Below are 19,964 nucleotides of genomic sequence, written 5' to 3'. Positions count from 1 at the left end.
CCCGCCCCCCGTGCGCGCTCTGGCGCTCAAAGGCGCCTCATCACCACCACGTTCTGATTTCAAATTGGGGGTTTATTGTCGGCACAGCGAGGTTCAAGTGTCCCCACGCAGCAGGTCACTGTGTCATGTACTGCTGCCCTGAGCCCGTGAGTCAGGGCTCTTGGGGATGCCGGGCTCTTCTGCACCCCCAAAAGACCGCTTGGGCCTTCTCTATACATTCATTAAATACATCACAAATTCACAGTTAGATTACAAATAACACAGCATATCTCCTCCAGACCCTGTGATCACTCCCTGCCTGCATACCAGGCACTGCTGGAGTGGAGCACATCAGCTACCCTGCCCTGGCTCATTGCAACCACAAATACATTCATGTAGCACAGATGTGTCTGCAGGAAAACTCACCCAAAATACCATGCAAATGCATTAATCCCCAGCCCTGCAATGTCCAGTAAGCCATGCTCAGGGTTTATTTTTGTGGCTGCATCTTGTTGCTCTATCTTCCTCTGAACCAGCTCTAGAACTGTCAAATCCATCATTATCTTTGTACCCTTCCAGGCCTTGCTCATTCAGCAAATCTGATGTTGCTTTCCATTATCCACCTCCCAACAGCCAGGGAATCAACATTAGCCTTTGACCCTACAGGTACACAGTCTCCAACTCATGCCTCCAAGCCTACATCCAGTTCTAGAGTCTTCCTGAGCTTTTCTCCTTTGGCAACTGGAACACAGAGCTGTGACTTCCATGCTGCATTTCAAAGCTGCTGCCTGTCAGCAGCATAATGTGTAAATGCACCGTTTTTGCACACACACAAGTTTATCTTCAAACACAGGAGTAGTAAAATAAAAATCATCACTGAAAACTGCTGACAAACAGGAAAAAAACACCCTGAAATCAGGACAGTAAAGAGTTCCTTCTGGAGTGACCGTTCAGCAACTTCAGCACACAGCAAGCACATAGTACAGGCATATTCCAAAAAAGTTGTGTTTTTCTCATAGAGATCATAGATGTCCTGCAGAGTCCTGGTTTTCCTTCCAAAAGGATCAAGTTTTACATTAAGCTGATGGCACATGCTGTCAAATCAAGGCTTTTCCTTTACACTCTGCACTGTAAAAAAGAGCTAGCGATGGTGGGGGCTTGGCAGGGGCTGGGAGGAAGGTAGTGTAGTTCATGGTGATCTTCCAAAGGACTCTGGAAGCCAAAAGCACACCCTTCCACAGGGTCTCCCATGCTGGGCTTCCAAAAAAAGGAAATTCCAAAAGGTCACCTTCTAGGAGTGTTAGTACTGCAGTCTGTTCAGTGAGTCGATGTAATGGAAAGTGGCTCCCAATGCCCAGCTCGTTTCAACGTTGTCAATTTTCCGGGCAAGCTGGACAAAAAAAAAAAACAACCAAAAAACACAAGCAGAAAAGTTAAACCTCATTTTTTTGGGGAGAATCTGATGCATGCAAGTGCTGATACAGTGCTGAAGATTATGACAAAGTTACCAGCATGGTAAGGAGAGTGTTGCTGCACCCACCATGTGTTGTAGCAAGAAGGTAAATCAAGAACCAAGCTCCTGGCAGGATGAGTCCTGCCTTGGCACCCTCCTGCCCAATCTCCCCAGAAATTCTCTTTGAGCTTCACCTTAAAGCCTTGGCTCTTTGGGAAGCCCAGTTCCTGCAGCAGGAAGGTGATGTATGTGAGGTCCATGCAGAGAAAAGGGTTGTTCCCAGGGCTGATTTCCATGGTCTTACAAACTGAGAAGAAAGAAAACAGTGTCTGAATGCACACTGTGGGCTCAGGTCTAACAACAGCCCCACTGTGAAAAATCTCAAATGAACCCACGAAACAGCTGTCAGTGATGGAACCTGTTACAATGGGACTGAAATCACACACACACACTAGGATAAGCACATAAACTTTGTAAGGAAGTCAAGACATTCTGTCTCTCCTCTAACAGCAGTTTCTTGTATCTCTCCAGAAAAAGAGCCTTTCCCCTATCTACTTCAAGTCTTTGAATATCTGAGCAACCACAGGTGTGCTATCTTTCTTGAGCACCAACTTAACAAATGTTGACAAAACCAAATTAAAAAAAGCCCAACAACATAAAAGAAAAAGCCAAACTCAAAATAAAACCCACTGCAAAAGCAGAAGTTAATATAAAAATAGGTGAGATTTTCAGAAATAAGCAGAAATGTTGGTTAGATGCTATTTAGAGGGACTCAATATTTAATTAAAAGCATCAGGCTTCTTAGTGTGTCTCACATTTCCCACCTGGAATGAATTTACACACAATTACTAGTGTGTGTTTGCATTTTACTCACCATATTTAGCTGCAATTTCAAAGTCACTGACAGTTAAGCTTCCTCCTTTTTCTTTATCTAAAAGAAAAAAACCCCACTTTTTTACAGTCTTTGTATAAAGGCAATTGTAGACTCAAATCATAAAAGTTGTTTAGAAATTAAACCTTGAGCCACTGAAATCAATGTCAAAATTCAGAAATCAATGTCAAAATTCAGACAAAATTCAGGTTTTAAAGGTAAAAGAACCTTCAAAAATTCTCAATATAGATTCAAAAGTCTTGGTTTATGAAGAACCTTTAGCCTTGCTTCCTACAGAAACAGAACTTACAGACCATCTCAGCTGATACCCATTTCTGCACTGCCCTAGACAGTGAGCACCTGTGACCAGAACTGACAGGGCAGTGGTGCTCTCCAACACATTAAATCTGAAATTATTTGTAAAAAGAGAATAGCTGAGAAGGGGGATGTGTTTGTCCAAACTGACTTGAGATCTCATTATCTGCTTTTTACCACTGAATATGCCAGCCTTTTGCACACAAGCACACCACTGGAAAAGAGATGTGATGCATTCTGAATGCATGTGGAAATATCTGAAAATCTTCATTCCATCAAAAGGTCAGTGGAGCAAACACACAGCCCAAATAATTTTTACTGCTTTACTGCTCAAGAAATTTGTTTATCATCATGAAGTTTTTTCTACTTCAGATTGTAGAGCTAATTAGGTAACAACCATTTCTAAAATGCAAGCTTAAAAACTATTATCAAAGGCTGTAGGTCCTATTTCACAGGTCCAGTATCTTTTCTATAGACAACAGAAAAGATACTGTCTATATTGTCTACATTATAGACAATAATATTGTCTATATTATAGACAATAATATCAAGTCAATGCTGCACAGCAATAGTAACAGACTAATTTCCATGTGTGTAAGTGTTCCCACTATTTCCATAACTTGCCATTTAAAATGAAACCAACTCAGAAGCAGACATACCTATGAGACCAGCCTCTGCTGCACAGTCATAGTAGTAGGAGAAAATGTAAAAGTCCAGGTCCTTCACTTCCCCAGCTCTGTGCACTTTCTTGTAGAGCATCTTTGCCACTTTATTAGAACAAGACTCATACAGAGGCTCACCTAAAAGAAGACAAAAAATCATATTACAGGCTGAGAATTAAATATATATAGACTTTATTTAGGATCTGCCAGGAAACAGGCACCTTTTTGCAAAATAGCAAAACTCTTCACAGAGAACTGAAACCTGAATCTTCTTCTAGAGGCAGACACCTACCATCCTCATGTCAGGACTATGTGATAGATCAGAAATGGACAACATCATTTGAGGCAGAAGGGTTTTGAAAGACCTATTCAAGGACTGCTCAACTCCATCTGCATCATGTCTGGCAGCTTTACTGACTGGACAGACACATCATGGCACAAGACAAAGGAACTGCAGGATCTCTTTGACAGCACATCAAGAGAAGCCAGACAGAGCAGTAAACAGAGTCTGGTGTCTTTGAAAGAGGATGAGTGTGTATTTACTGTGCTACTAGCAGCTAACCTAGATAGCAAGAGTGATAAATCACTATACCTGCCTTCTGTCCTTTAATTTTGTACACTATCTCAGCATGCTGCCATTCGGATTTGAAGCCAGGTGGTAAACAAGGGCTGATCAATTCCTCCCCTTCTCCTACTGCAGAAGTAAAACAAAGCCACATTAGGAAAAAAAATATAAGGAGTAAATTCAGATCCTTCACCCCCAGCCCTGCTCCATACTGTCCTGCAGCTTCAGCAAGGCCCCTCCACAGCCCAGCCATGGTTTGGATGTCCCATGCCACCCCCAGCCTAGGGCTGGCAAAAATCCAGGTCTCCTGGGAGCTGTCAGTGTCACCTCCTGCATTCATCTGAAATGCACCCAGCCATGGTGACAGGAGCCCACATGCCACTCAGGAACCCTGAGCCCAGTGGGAAGGGGATTCACAGCTCCTCCCCCCTCCACAGGACTACACCCCCTGAGCTCAGAACCAGGATCTGAACACTGCCCATAACTTACAGGGTTTTCCCTCAACTCCTCCCAAAATGGCAAGCCTTGCTGACATCAGCCCAAGTCCCAGGTAACTGCAAAGGGAGAAAAGCCTCTGTGAGCAACAGACATCCTTCCTCTGAGACTCCCCTGACAACCTGGCTGGGACATGCCAGTCTCCTCCTGACAGCCATGGTAATTAAAGTGGCTCAAGTCAGCAGCTCATGCACATGAGTGGAACAGTGTGACAGTCTATTCTCATATTACCTTATCCAGAAGGATAATTTATCTTTGAAAAAGCTCAGGCAATAGCTGTCAGTTGTAATCTGGCTCTTGGAGAACTGGCAATGGCATTTCTCTAACTCTACCCCAGTACCTCACTGGGTACTCCTGCCCTCCTCAAAGGCAGCACAGAGACTTGCATATAGAACTGATTTTCTGAGCCCAACCACACCCCACAGCAAACACAGGTGGGAAGAAGCTGCTGGCCCAGAACACTGGGAGCAGAGAAGACAGTGAGGAAGAAAAACTAACAGAAGAAATAACAAAGCATTATGAACTGACTGCAACTCCCACTCTCCATCTTCCTGTGCTGCTCAGTGGTGAGGTGTAAAAGTTGGAAGTGAAGCTGAGCATGGGAAGGAGGGAGAGGTGGAGGGAAAGCAATTTTTTATTTTGTTCTTATTTCTCATTATCTTACTGTTTAATTGGCAATAAATTAAATACTAAATAAAGTCAACTCTGTTTCACCCTGACAATAACTGGTGACCTCCCTGTCCTCATCTTGACCCATGAGCTTTTTGTCCTATTTTCTTCCCCCTGTCCTGTTAATAGAATGGGAGTGATAGAGGGACTTGGTGGGCAGCCAAGGTTAATCCACCAAAATTACATGGCTCAAGTTTCTCTGCTTCTTCATGGTATTCATTTGCAAGGACCCCACTCCAGAAAAACACCTCAGCCCCCCTGGCTTCACAGAAAGCTTCCATCTGAGCACTGTGCTCTCTTTTCCACAACTAACCTGTATGAATACAGCTTGTAGGTGTGGTTAAACATCTGAAATGAAGTTGTGTGGCCAGATGGTGATGTCTGGAGAGTTGCCTGGAGGGAGAAAAAGATGTCACTGGAGGTTTCTGCCAGCCAGCAGCAAACATCAACAAGGTCATCTTCCAACACATTAGGAAAAATGTGAAACAATCCTAGCATGATTCAGAGAGAAATTATGAATTTGCAAGGATTTCAATTTGACTGCTGATGCACAAGACAGCCACAAAACCTGGAGCTAAGAGTGTCTCCACATGACAGGGTTCAAAGTGGTTATATTTGTGTCCACAACAATATGCTGTATAAAAGAGCTACTTTCATTAAAAAGGAATCCTTACTCCAGCTCTTAACTGCTTTAATCCAGAGGCTCCAGCAATTGCCTCTTCACATGATCCCCACTACAGGAACTGTGTGCAAACTAATAGGCAGGCCAGGCACGCATTGACTTCCTACTCCAGTGAATTCATCTGTGAACTTGCACAAGCCAGAGGAAAAGCTCATCCCTGAGCTTGCCAAGGAACAGAGCAAGGATCAGCCTGTGGTCTGAAGGAATGAAAGGGCAGCCTGTTCCCCAAGTGCATCAGCTCAGCTAGAGTGTTTGTGGGGAGCAAAGCTCTGGCCACAGTGCTGCTCATATCTTAACTCCTTCTCTAGCTCCAGAATTTCCACATCCTGGACCCTTCACATCCCTTGCCATTCTGCTGAAACAGTGCAATGTTTTGATTATCCCAGTCTGGGACACTCCCTCTGCTTTTGTTCAGCTTTACTTCGAGCACTATCTCTGCTCAGGCCAGAGCCTTACAATACCAGAGCCACAGGGCTTCACAGAACAGCTGTAAAAATGCCAGGAAGCTAAAATGGCATTCATTTGCAACTGAGGGAACACAGGACAATCAGAAACAAGGATTGAGAAGGCACCTCACTGTGTTCTTAAACCCCAGTGTAGGCCATATGCTGGATTTGAATTCATTAACAGCCTTGGTTTTTTTGTGCTCTTTGTTATAAGCTGTACAAACTGGAAGTCAAGGATTCAGACATTCAGAACATGGTGTCCTCCAGAGATAAAGCAGCCCTGGCAGGCTCACCACAAGCACCACTGACCCATGGAGCTGGATGAAGAGGATGGACAAAGAGTTGTGGATGCCTCTGGGACTGACTATAAAAAGGCACACATGACAAAGTCACAAGTGTGGCTTCATGTCACACTGACAAAACTCTTGCTCTGTTTCCAAGGGAAAGAAACCTGAGCAGTGAGAGATTCCTGCAGCAGCATTTCCCAACAGTGTGCATGCTCACGTTACCTTGGCACGTGGAAGGAAGGTGATCTGTGTTGATCCACCACCCAAATCCAGCATCCCTACACTTCTCCTCTGGGGATCATCTAGCCTGCCTGAAATGTGTGACAGAACAGAGAAAGCCATGGTGGGCACTGGGAAAAACTGGCTAGGAACAAAACCAGAAGCACAGTGGTAAGGAAAGAGAACAATTTAACTCCACTCTCAGCTTTCACACACCACTAAATCACACTGTTTTCCACTGGGCACTGATTTTGGCTTTATCAGACCTGAAAATCCTAAAGTGACAAGTGTCTCTTATTTCTTCAGCGGCTGTTCCTGCCCTAATCACAGCAGCTTTGGTTATTCTTTTCCTAAACATTTTGGATGCAAAGATCTTTTGCAAACTCTGCTCTGGTAACCACTTTGTAACACAGAGGAATGTGGTTGTCTTGGCCACCTCTCTCTGATCCCTTGGCAATATTTTGCAGATTCCTATGGCCAAAGGGATGACAGACTGAAAAGAGCTGGCCTGAGAGACTCAGCTCTCTTGGAATTCTCCCTGCTGCCAGCCAAGACCTCTGCTCTCATTTAGATCTCGTTCTTTTCAGTTAGATCCTTCAAATGCACCCTTCTGACAAGGACAGTTTGTGCCAAGTACCTCAGTACACCTCATGACAGCTGATGTTTGAAGATCCCTGACCTTTCTGGTATTTCCCGGGAGCACAAAAAGCTCCAGAGCACATTGCCCCACAGGCTGTGTGCTTGGACAGAGCACTTGGATGGCAGAGTGCTCCATGCATTGTCAGAGAGGTCTTCAGCTCAGTTTTCTCTCTACTCTTCAGCTACCCTTTTCTCACCCAGCAGTGTAAACACCCATGGCATTTCTGTGTTATAAATCTGTAAGGAAGTACCACAGCACTTTCTTTTACTCTCTGCAGCTGCAAAGCACATTTAGAATACTCACACAGAAAATTTAGCCCGAGTCACAGCAGGCTCTAAAAAGGAATAAAATGCTCTGGTACCCTACAGGGAACTGAAAGAAAAGCTACATTAAACATCTAGGAAAAAAGGATTAAAGTCCTCACTCCATCAAGTAAATGGACAAAATCCTAATGACTTAAATAGGCCAAGCCAAAAACAAACTGCTGACTTATTCTCAGAGCCTTCTTTCTCCCATTCCACCCCAATGAATGAGCAAATTCCACACAGGGGCAGAAAAGAGCAGGAATTTCACAGCATTGGTCACATCTTTATACACATGCTCGTGTACACATACCTGTTAAAAAATTTATTGTGATCCAGGCTGAAATACCTAATAAGGAAAAGATTAAGAAGACACATGCTTAGTTCATAACATTTAATTTTATCTAACAGCAGCAACAAGTAAGTCAAGCCATATTAGAAGGTTTTCAGAAATGTCAATGGCTGACAAACTCAAGACTAGGCTATTTGAACAAAGAGAATGACTTTATCAGAGCTTTTGTGATATTTGGGAGAGAAGCCCCATGTATGAAATGCCTGAAGAACTCTGTATTTCACAGGTCAAAAACTCAGGCAGGAAGCCACAAAGGCTTCAGTCCTTAGCTAAAAGACAAAGAGATGACTGAAACTCACATTGTTCATTTTCTAGGAAAACATCCACTGTTGGCTTTTGTTTGATGTCAGTCACTCCACTTATCTTTATAAACACAAAGAATTTTCATCTTTCAGTGTTCTAATTTTGCCTGTTTTCCTCTAAGCAACTTTGTGAGCTATGCTGTTTTTGTCCTCCTCTTGTTTTATAAACTGGTCCCCATAAATGAGGTGAATCAGTGACCTTATGTTAACAAATTCAAATATTTATTCATGTGGTTAAAACTCAAGGCATGCCAGAGAGCATGGCCTACTTCAATCCTTGGCTGAACCCAGGCTATCACTGCAATTGCTGATTTTAAAACAAAAGAAAAAGAATATATTTCCTCCATTAAGCAGCAAAATCAGAAACTCATAAACAGCTTCAGCTATTTTAAAGCTTGGTTTCTGAGCAGATTTAAAACACATTTCAACACTCAGTTACTTAGAACTTTGACATTTTGTCCTCAACACTTTTGGATCAACATGAACTTACTTCAGCATGTATTTTCTTCCCTATATGACATTTTTTTTCAGACTGAACTCGAAAAATTAACATTATGATCATCAAGTACTTCCAGAGAGCTCTGATAAGCATTGTCAAGAGCAGAGTGGGCTAACCCAATTGTTGAAGACCATTTCAACAAGCAGATATTCAGAAATGTCTCCAAAAGTGCTGACTGCACAGTGGCTTTCTGATGATCCTACAGGAACTGCTCAACACTAAGAGCTTTCAAGATCAGGACAGAGCTCAGGACTTCAAATTGGAAAACAGTACACAAGATTTCTGTGGCTGCATAAAAACTCTGCTTCTGTCAAACCTGCTCCTACTACAGCAGGCAGGGACTTGTCACAGTGCAGAGGGATTTCCAGGACTGCAGAAAGAGTCTCCATAAAGCTGCTTACCTTCATCAGTTCCGTTCATTATTGACACACAATTGTCCCTTACAAAGAAGGGGGAAGCCTGAAAAATCTCCTTCACCTGTAGTACAAATAAAAGTCACATTCAGAGAAATACTTTTCCAAGTTTTTTAAAACCCCAGTTTTACACTACTACTCCTCTGCTTGGGCCAGATGCTGACTGCTGCTCATCGCTTTGTTTGAAGTTCACGAGTCCAACACTGAGCAGCCTTTATGTGCTGGCCCTGCAGTTTGGTGCAGAAACAGGGATGGATGTGATGGGTATCCAAGCATGAAGACTGCTCAGAAATGCCATTAACAAGAGATGGACATGGGTAGGGAAGGGAATCCCATTTGCTTGGCTGGAATTGGTATCATAGATACATGGGAAAGGCAGCAGATGGACACCTTAGCTTGTAGGAACGTCCCAGGGTCCTGCATTTTTAACAGGAGCATGTTTTCTGGAAATAAAACAGAAAGACAAGAGATAATACCTTTTCCAGCAACTTCTGAGCTTTCTCTCCAGGCAGCAACCGTAGGCCAGCTGTGGCTTTCAGGACCAGAGGAGTAAACTTCCACAGCTCCATAGGAACTTCCTTCTTTGCCACCTCCAGGAGCTCTTTTATTCCCTGGCCACTCTGTGAGCAAAGAACAATAAAAGACATCTTAAAAACTCTTTTGAAAGATCAAAAGGGTGATCAGAACTATGATTCATTGTAAATGTGAAACAGAGACAAATTAATATCAAAAGGGGTCAAGAGAAGGTGCAGGACTCACTATCTCACCAGCATAAAGCCTAGTGGATATAATGGGAAATATGGAGAAACTGGTCCAAAACAAAGTCACTTTTTCAAACAGGGAAACAGAACTCTGCCACCAAATTTTCTGACTACAAAAGGCAGTATGACAAATTCTCAGAAAGCAAAGGCTTTTGTAAAACACTATGAGCTGGGTCTATGTCTGGCTCTTAGGAGTCCCTAAATCCCTGCAAACCAGAAGGCAAGGGAGACAGGAAAGAAGTAACTTAAATTACCTTTTCAACATCATCAGCATATGCAGACAGACCTGGTTTCAGTGCTTTAAACGTCTCATGGGTTAACCTGGGAGTCTCTGTTCAAAAGCAGCATTCCAAAATAAGTAATGGCACAAATAATTTTGCATGCACAGAAAGAAAACCATTAAAAAAATTCCATTATTATGTGCTAACAGAAGTCAATTGAAGCCTCTGTCTAGTGAACTATTATCAGTCACCTGACCTTTAAATACAGCCCTGGATGTGGAATTAGAAGCTGAGAAAACCACCTTTAAAGCCATGACTGGTGCTCAGGTGCTGCTGTCCACTATGCACATCAGTCACCAGATGGGTGCAAGCTCTCTTTGAGGACTTACACCTGCCATGTGCAGCTTTTCAAATGCACCTGCAAAAAAGGCTTCTTGTTTCAGCCTGCCCTGCTCTTGCTAAACTTGATTCCAGCAAAACCTAATGGAAGCTTTTCTCCTATTTCCAATGGCAGCAGAGGGATGCAGACTTCAGTACCTTGTACAAACCAGCAGTCCAGGCAACACTTACACTCCATTTGCTGTGATACATTCTGAAATTGTGTTTCAAATGAAGCAGCAAGGAAGCAGCAAAAACTTGGGAGATACAGGGAAAGAAGGAAATCCATGGACTGTTGTTTAACCTAAAGGGCCAATCACACCACACACCACACTGCTAATCCTCCACACAGCCTTTAGATCACCTACTAACACCCACACAGGCTGTGAGCTTTAAGAGTTTCACAACATACAAACAAATGAAGCTTACTACTGCAGAGGAAAGCTGGAGCTTTTTTGTGCACTTTGTCTCAATTCTCCAAAGCAGTTTCTGTCCTGATGCCACACACAGCAATTTTAACAGAACTATCTGCAATTTTTGTTTTGTTTTGCAGTTTAAACCCAACACTGAAGCCAAGGATGCACTAAACCAGACACTGTAGAGAGAAGCAGCTCACTGCCAGGAACTGGAGACACCAAACAACCTAAAAAATTTGGGGAAATAAGGCAGTTTGAATTTATAATTGTCTCTTCCACCAGTGTGATGAGAAACTGCCTTTCTTCAAGACACTATCTAAAAGTCTAGACAGCTGCTATTTATTTCATATTCTGACATTACAGCATTTTCTCCTTGTTGAACATTTTCATAATTTCATCCAAATTCCTGAATCATTTCATCCCTCCTGATGGCGCTCTGGAAAGACCTGAAGCCTGTATGTTCTAGAAAACTGTCATCAATAATCTCCCCCACAATTTATGGAAGAATTAATCTGTCATGCAATGAGCAGGACACACCTCTTGGCTGCTGAGCAAATTTAAATATATGGATGCGAGTTCCCGTGCTTCCTGCATCAAACATAATTCCATAAAAGACAGAGAGATCTGTGCTCACTGCCTGATGGGTCAGTTTATCTCCTCTGCTTTCAGCCACTCCTTCTGTGGCTCCCACAAATGCTTTGGAGCCCAAGTGCCATTTTACATATGCAACATAAACAGCTATGCACGTCAGAATGCCAAAAGCGAAGAAGCGCTTTGATATCTTCATGGCTTCCATTTAATGGGATGTTTGGCTTCTTCCCTTTATCAGGTGGTCTGTTCCTCCTCCTTCATGCAGAACAGCTGGCTCCCACATCACTCCTACATCCAACAGAAGAGAAAGGATCTGTTTTATTTTCCAAGGATCTAAAAGTACGACGCCCACGACACTGGACGCTACTTTCCCAATGAACAGAAGGAAAGCAACCTCCTCTTCCAGCCCCACAGCTCACTTAAGGCATGGGGCAGCATAAATCTTCTTTTCCCCCATTTCTAGAGGCCAAATAAGGCACAAAATAAGGAGGGTTCAGAGAAGCTGTGTACAGTGACCAAGGTGGGAGGGGACCTCATCCAACAGGGACCCTCCATGTGGCCAAGGGTATATCCAAGAGCATTCTGAAAAGCTCTGAGGATGAATATCCCACAGCTTCTGTGGGCAGTCATCTTTGTTAGTTCCTGGATGGTGAGGGAGGTCCCAGAAGACTGGACAAGGACAACTTAAAATTAACTTTGAATGGCAAGATGCAAAGATCCAGGGAATTGAGTGCCCTCCTCCCCTATCCCCAACACCAGGAAAGAAACCACAACCCACAAAATCTACAAGGCCTCACACAGCATCATTCAGATGATTAAAAAGCAGTTCAGTGGTAATATATGGGCAGAAAAATTACATACAGTTTTTCCTTTCTTGATAGAGTAATGAAGTGAAAGGAAAACAATTGATGAAGGCGAGTTAAACAAGGTTTTTTACACATATGTAACCTCTTGATGAGAATTCAGAAAGGTGTGAAGGGGAGTAACTTAAAATCAAAGTGATTACAGAGTATTTCCAAAAACAGGTAAGACAACATTTCCTGAAAATGGAGGAAAACAAAATCACAGGCACATATACACATAAAGAACGGATCAGCTTAAGGGAAAGGGAACCGCGGTTTGTCATGACACAGAAACCAGGAAGATGGCATTGCAAGAAAATTAAATTGCAAGTAAAAAAAAAAAATTAATTGCAAGTAAATTAAAAATCTTCCTGGCTTCTACCCGCAGGCAGATGCCAATCGCTGCAGGTCGGTGCCGGGAAGGCCTCGGCTGCGGCCACACCAGAGATAAATGTCACAAGGGGGAGGAAAGCCGCAGGGACCGGATCCTTCCAGGGGACATGAGAGAGGATGGAAAAATGAGGATTCTCAGCAGCCTGGCAGCGCCAACCCCGCTTGCCTGGAGAGAACCGCGACCGTCCCTTCCCCGCCTTTGTCAGGGCACGCCACGGTTTGCGGCAAGGGAGAAGCTCCCCGCTGGCGCCCCGGAGCCGGGATACAGCCGGGAGCCCGGCCCAAACCACCCCGCGGGGTGCCCCTCGCTGACACACAGACCTCTGTCCCACTGTCCTGCCGCCCACACTTCCTTCTTCCTCCTGCCGGCTCCCTCTTCCCTCCCTCTTTCTTCCCTCCCTCCCAAACTCACGCCGCCCCCGCCAGCCCCGCCATGGCGCCGCCGCTACCCGGCTCGCGGGCGGTCCCGCTCGTACGGCGCAGGCGCGGGGCGGGCGTGCGGCCCTGTGAGGGGCGGCCTTACGAGCCGCCGAGTCCTCGCGGAAATGTCCTTAAAAAACAAACAAAATAAATAAAAAAAGGTGAAATGCCGCAAGGTCAGAAAGGTGTGGAGAAACAGTACCGGAAAATATGTGGGATGTGTCAGGAGTGTCTTGATAGTGGTAGATTGTGACCGTGTTCACAGGGGTCTTAGGTTGAGGGAAGAGACGAGGATCTGACTCAATGTTTCAGAAGGCTTGATTTATTATTTTATGATATATATTACATTAAAACTATACTAAAATAATAGAAGAAAGGATTTCATCGGAAGGTCAGCTAAGAATAGAATAAGAAGGAATGATAACAAAGCTGGGCTGTGATTGGCCATTAATTACAAACATCCAACATGGACCAATCACAGATGCACCAGCTGCATTTCACAGCAGCAGATAATCAGTGTTTACATTTTGTTCCTGAGGCCTCTCAGCTTCTCAGGAGGAAAAATCCTAAGGAAAGGATTTTTCATTAAAGATGTCTGCAGCAGTAGTTAACGTCACTTGGTCAAGGACACCGTAAAGCTAAAAAGCTTTAAGGATGAGGTACATCATGGAGATGTTGATGTATCAATTGCCAGCTTGGCAAAACACTCAAGGTCCGTGTATCCTGTAGCTGAAATATGTTTATTATAGTTGTGGAAAACGCTAATCACTTGTTTTTAAAATTTTAAAAGTTTAATAGTAATAAAAGGGTTATAAAAATAGTACTACAATTAGAGTAATAATAATTTGGACAATTTGAATTAGGACAATATGAGACAACAAATACAAAGAGTTACGGACATCCGAGTACCTTTTTCTGGGCAACAGAGCCCGAAAAAGGACCCATGTTAACAGAGGATTAACCCTTAAAAGCAACAGCCAGTTGCATATTCATACACTTAATACATGATACATAAATTCCATTCAAACACAGGATTCTGTCTGGTCATCGTCAATTTCTTCATAATCGTCACCTTCTTCATAGTCTTGACAGCGTCGTTCTGCCCAAGCAAAGCGAGAAGAAGTTAATTTCTCCTGATAATGGAGCAATAAATTCTCTTTCTCTGAAAGATTTAATTGTCTTGTGACTGCTATCTCAGTGCAAATCCTTTTTTTAGAGAAAAAGTATCTTACATAGCATAGTTTCTATTTTAACATTTTGTTATAACTTAAAACTATATTTAACACACTACTTAAGAAAATTAATACAGCATTACTTGCTGACAACATATAATATTCATTTTAGTATTTGCAAAAAGCCAATCATAAAATACGCGTTTTTCACATAGTACTAAAAAAGCACACCTGTAGGTCAAAAAGGTGCTGGCCAGGTGAAAACCCCCTGAGCATGTATGGAAATTATGTGGGTCATATAGTTTGTATGACAATTAGTAACCAGTCCTAATAAAGGTTTAAGACAATTTAAGAGGTGGATGCCCTAAATGAGTTATCTCCCTTTAGTTTTAGTTGATGCTCTTCCACCAATAAGGAATGAATAGAAATACATGTAAGTGAAAAAAATGAATTTATCAACAAGTGAAACAGCAACAGGCAAAAATAATTTAAAAAAACTAAAACAAACCAGTAAATAACCACTGGAAACAGAATTGCTGAATCTCACTAACCCCTCATGAACAAAGACTTTAAAAGGGCCTGTGACACTTCCCACCTCGATTCTCTTCTCTAGTTGCAGGGTCTTAGAGGTAATAACAATTTGGGGGGCACAGAAAGATATGGAATACAGCAACATTTTGGGTTGCCCTCAACATGTACTTGGGGAGGTTACTAGTACTAAATATCTGTGTACAAATAATGGCCTGGTATCCGTTTCTCTGGGTCTGCATTGAAGGCACTGGAGACAGTAGTTCATGTTCAGACTCAGGTGTTTATTATTTCTTATCAGTAAAACCCACCTAGGAGCAAGTTTCCTGAAACCTAGAGCAGGACTTGAGTCCCTTCTGTTTAGAAACACTCAGTCATCTGAACTCATCACAACAGAGATCATCAGCAGCCTGTTTCTTCTTCCTCCAGATTGCAAGAAAACAGGAATACTTTCTGGAGGGTTACTCAGGGTGAAGGACTACTTGCCTTTTTTCTTCAAGACAGAAGATTCCAGTTATACCAGTATAGTTTTCCTTAGCAAAATAATTTTTTTTTTTCAATCCTAAATAAAGAAATGGTACTGTCACCGATTGCTAGGTCAGCAAAAGAGGTTTTTTTCCCTTTTCATGTGGAAAAGCAGATCTCAGGAGTTGAGGCCCTTGAGGAAAAGCAGGTCAAGGCCAGCAGAGAGCAGCATTTTGTTAGGAACACCATTTCCCCAGGGACGGGGGCAAAATAGTACAGTATTTATTTCTATTAGTTGAAATAGAAATATCTTGCATATATGCTCATAAAGAGGGCTGCAGTTAGAATTAGAGGTTCCAAAAAAAAAAAAAGGGAATGTAATACTGAGTTGGGGTTTTTTTCGTCCCTCCTGTGAAAAGCATTACTTATGTGCATGGGAACAATTCTCAAGCTATTTGTGGAAACCCTCTTCCCTCAGCTGTGGACCTGGGATGAAGTGTAGGTGGTTTAAAGAGTTTTGGATCCATTCCTGAAACTGTGTCACACACAGTACTCTGGTCATTGTTAGAATTAAGCCACACAGTCTGAGATTTGTAACAAATTTTCAATTATGATATCTACAAATCATATTACTTGTACATTTAGATTCATAGCTTGGTGAATTATATATATCAAACCTGAGGCAGATTATTGGGAAGGAGTTTGGGAACCATTTTGGATATTATCTCTGTCACTCCCATGTTATAAGAATAATTGTTTTGGAAGTCTGAATGAGAATTAATAGACAGGGATCAAAGGCAAATTGTACAGATAGAAGAATCTGTACAATTAAAAGGTTATCTCACCAATTTGGTGACAACTGTTGTGAACAGTAACAAGATTATGTTGTGCTGTAAGTACAAGGTCAGTGTTTTTGGCACAGTGTGCCCATGAACTGCATGTGATTGGCCTGTTGTGCAAGCCAGGTAGCAGCATGTGCCAAATCCCACTGAATGATCCATGTCCCTGCATCCTCAGAGAGGCACAGGGGTGTTCAACCAGCTGATGTGTACCCAGCAAGAGTTGGTCTGCTGCAGTACTTGGAAATACTAAGGAGAAGGAACAACAACTAAACCTGTAGCTCAAATTTCCATTCAGGTTCCTTCATCTCAAAGAACAAATTATACTTGTGCTGACCTGTAGCAGAAAAGTGTGATGCTCATTGAGCTCTGAACATTAAATTTGTCTCCTTGCTGCAAACCATTCATGTGTAGCTTTTTCTGTGGCTATCACCACATCCTCCCCATTCTCCAGAGAAGGACAGGTAGTCCTGAGGCTCCATCACTTACCTGAAACCCCACACAGCACCTGCTGCTCTCTGATGCCCTCCACAGTGGTTCTTTCATCATTCCTTCCCAAAACTCCTAGCAGGGCAGGACTTGGCATGCACTGCAACTTCTCTGCAGCTGCATCTGTCCCTGGTTGAGAGGGCCATGATCAAGCATACCAGACAAATGCTGAGTAACCATCCTTTCCTATGGAGGAAGCATAAATATTGAAATAAACAGGGAAATAAACATATTTCTGTATCTCCCCTCTGGATACCCATCAGTTTCTGACAAAGTCACCCAAATTAAACACCACTGAGACATTTATGCTCCTGGCAATTTTGGCTGAAAGTAGTAACTGGTTCAATATTTTGGAGGGGCAGTTCTGTATCATAGGGGTGTCTCCCAGGGGATGCTGCTGATGTTTTCCTTGATGGTTGTGGCTATAGTGCCGCAAAGCAGAAAAACTGAGGAGGTCTCTGCTGTTCCTCACTGCTGCTCACAAACCATGTGCAGAAATGAACTGTAACTTTGGAAATGCTGCCTCAACGTGGTCTTTTTGGCGCCCTACAGGCTGAAGTTCTTCATAAATTTATCATGACCTACATAATTGACCTATATTATGTGTCTGTTTGTTAAATAGATTGCACTAATTATAAACATGAATGGGGATGGCTTAGCAGTTATTTATTTATTCTGAGGTGCGTGCCTGCTGTCTGAAATGATGCACAGGAGGATCATTGCCAGATTTTCCTCCTTGGCCTCTCCATATTTAACATGCACCATAGACTGTTGTAATAAGCCATGAATACAGGGGGAAAAAAAGGAAATTTTTTTTTATTGCTTTTATAAGTAAGGGGATGCATGCAAGATCCTCCAACAGGTCTGTATGCAAGAAAATTAGCATCAGAAAACACAACACAGCAAAATTTTCAAGCCCTTGATTTGTAGGGCAGTGGGTAGAGGTTGAGTGTGCTTTGCACTTTGGTCACTTTTTGGAGACCTTTCTAGGCTGGGAAGCAGCATTACCACACCTTGCTGACAGCTAAGCGTTTTATAATGAATAAATTTATATTTCTATTATATTTCTATTTCTACTTGTGCCTCACTTGCAGACTGCTGGAGCTGATTGAAACCCAGGGTGCCGCTGAAATGTGGTGAGTTTAGTGGGGCTGCACCTGCTCCCAGCAAGGATGAATTTTTGCCTTTAACGTTTCAGACTGACATCCGAAGCCTGGCTGATTTGCCTCTAGGGGCAGATTTGGATCAGGGTTTAAAGCAGATGTCTGCTGCCACAGACCCCCTCGGTTGTGTTAGCGACGCTGCCAGGCCGTTTCCACTGCCCTGTCCCCGTTCAGACAGACAGGGAGCGCTGAGTGTAATCTAATTAAGGAGAGTTCCCCAGATTTTTGTTTTCTGTCTGCTATCACTGTGGTTTTAACTTCTCCAAATTCGTCATAAATACACCCGTCTGTGGGCTGGCACATAGCGCTGACTGCAAGTAGCTGGTTTTGGAGGAAAAAATTGGGTGGGGAGGATGAAAAAAGTGAAAATGAATTGCTGCCATTTTTAACGGTTTGCAATTTCAGAAAATTGTGTTTCATGTTGGGGATGAATTTCCAGGCAGTCAAAAATAAATGTTTTACCAGCGGGTTGGTGAGCAAAGTGTTTCTTGAAATATTATTAATTTGGTATGGTGGTTGTTGAGTGTCTGTTGGAATAGACATAGCTTGAACAAGCTTTTGTTAAGAAAGATTTTTATGATCTTGTCATAATCTTGGAGTTAACTGTAAATATTCTGAGGGAGAAGGAAGTAATTTTTTGCCATATCATTCTGCTTCCTCTGCAGAAGATTGATCGTGACCTCTTCTACAGAGATTTTAAAAGCTCTTACTGGCTTATGTGTGATGTTAAGGTCCATCTTTTGATAAAAATTCTCTGATTTAAAAAAAAAACCAAAAAAACAAACAAACTTTTTGAACATGATATTTGAAACCCAGAATAATTTAGCTTTGAGTTGACCTCAAAGAGGGCCAAATTTCATGTTTGATTGGATTGCTCAAAGCCTTGTCAGCTGTTTAGTACCTCTAAGGATGGAGACTCCTGGGGCCCTGTGTCAGGACTAAGCCACCCATAAGGTGAAATATGTTGTGTGATACCTAACAGGAACTTGCTATGTTCTAATTTGTGACCTTCACTTCTCATGCTGTCACTGAAGAGCTCTGGGAAAATCCTCCCTTATTATTCAGCTGCCACAAGATTATGACTACAGACAGTAGTCCTGGTATTTTAGAAATAATTTGCATCTTCAGATGATTACTTGTTTTTACACTGTTTAGTTTCATGGTGAATTTTCTGTGTGAGTCTTGTGATATTTTCAATGACTGTTATGTAAAGCATGTCAGAAGCAATTTAAAGTTATTATGAAAAACAGAAAATTGAAAGTGTCTGTCTTTCCGTAATATTCATAATATTCCATTGGTTGATACGTGTAGAAATGGAAATAGGGAAATAGAGCTGGCTGCCAATTCTCTCCTATGTATATAATCCATTTTCTTCTTTGTTGCTTATAAAGCAACAGTGATGATGCTCAGAGAAATAAACATTGGAAATGTTTACTGCACTTTTAGGAGTACCCACCCTGTCCACTCAGAAATGCAGACACCAAAATCCATTAATTGCTTTTGAATATAAAGTGCAGTCTATTCCGCTACAGTTGTTTTCTCAGTAAATAGTGTCACCCATTGTCGCCCTGTTTTTTTTAAGATTTTCCAAGCCTTCTGATGTTTACATTCTTATAACAAATTTTCTCACACACTTTATGTAAATAACTTATTGTTTTGCATTCTTTTATGAAAGAAAATAAATTTAATGAACTATTGGTTTGTCCAGTGTCATTGGAGAGGTGGCACTTTCACCCTCCAATCCACTGTCACTTTTGGAAATCTATAAATGTTAGATTCAAAGATTTAAAAATCCATTTTACCTTAAAAAGAGCAGTGTGTCCACGTTGTATTATTTTGTGTCCTAGAGTAGCAACCCATCTGTCTTCTATCATAACTTATCAAAATAAGTATTGTCTTGCAAAATGTTATCTGTCTCTCTGATGAGCTCAGTTACTTTGACACTGTGATGCAGAAAAAGGATGCTGCAAGATTTCCATTTCTTTCCAGAAGGAAAAGACTTTGATGTCAGTCACCTGTGTGCTGGTTTGAGCCACCTTCATGCTCAGCATGAAGCAGAAACTGAGCATTTTTTTAGAATTAATAACTGAAACAATCTCTACTTTTTAGTAGAGTGTATAACCACAGTTGCCTGG

The 19,964-nt window shown here is 42.3% G+C and overlaps 1 protein-coding gene across 2 annotated transcripts; it reads right to left on the bottom strand.

Annotated features, from left to right (window-relative positions):
* Positions 1-57: 57 nt before the first annotated feature.
* Positions 58-13,171, bottom strand: ENTPD6 (ectonucleoside triphosphate diphosphohydrolase 6). 2 transcript variants are annotated; one of them, XM_054290600.1, is made up of 14 exons: positions 13,075-13,171; positions 11,465-11,806; positions 10,167-10,243; positions 9,628-9,771; positions 9,140-9,215; positions 7,899-7,934; positions 6,647-6,735; positions 5,323-5,402; positions 4,335-4,399; positions 3,873-3,974; positions 3,278-3,418; positions 2,307-2,363; positions 1,627-1,739; positions 58-1,369 (listed from the first exon to the last, which is right to left on the bottom strand). In XM_054290600.1, the coding sequence occupies exons 2-14, from the start codon at positions 11,721-11,723 to the stop codon at positions 1,280-1,282; spliced, it is 1,329 nt and encodes a 442-aa protein (XP_054146575.1). In that variant the 5' UTR covers positions 11,724-11,806; positions 13,075-13,171; the 3' UTR covers positions 58-1,279. The 2 variants fall into 2 exon arrangements, with proteins under 2 accessions (XP_054146575.1, XP_054146576.1); XM_054290601.1 differs by lacking the exon at positions 13,075-13,171 and adding an exon at positions 12,743-12,801.
* Positions 13,172-19,964: the final 6,793 nt, after the last annotated feature.

This window comes from Melozone crissalis, unplaced genomic scaffold (genome assembly GCF_028551555.1).
Source record: "Melozone crissalis strain CALT ecotype California unplaced genomic scaffold, PUWL_Pcris_2 ptg000081l_1, whole genome shotgun sequence".
NCBI classification, from domain to species: Eukaryota; Metazoa; Chordata; class Aves; order Passeriformes; family Passerellidae; genus Melozone; species Melozone crissalis.
This window is presented reverse-complemented; position numbering and strand designations above follow the sequence as displayed.

Bases quoted from the DNA above. Each gene is read 5' to 3' on its own strand.
- ENTPD6 (XM_054290600.1), bottom strand. From the start codon at position 11,723: ATGGAAGCCATGAAGATATCAAAGCGCTTCTTCGCTTTTGGCATTCTG. The intron at 7,935-9,139 runs GTAAGCAGCTTT...TTTCCTTATTAG, and splicing joins AATGAACGGAACTGATGAAG to GTATTTCAGCCTGGATCACA. The intron at 6,736-7,898 runs GTATGTGTACAC...CACACATTTCAG, and splicing joins CACAATAAATTTTTTAACAG to GCAGGCTAGATGATCCCCAG.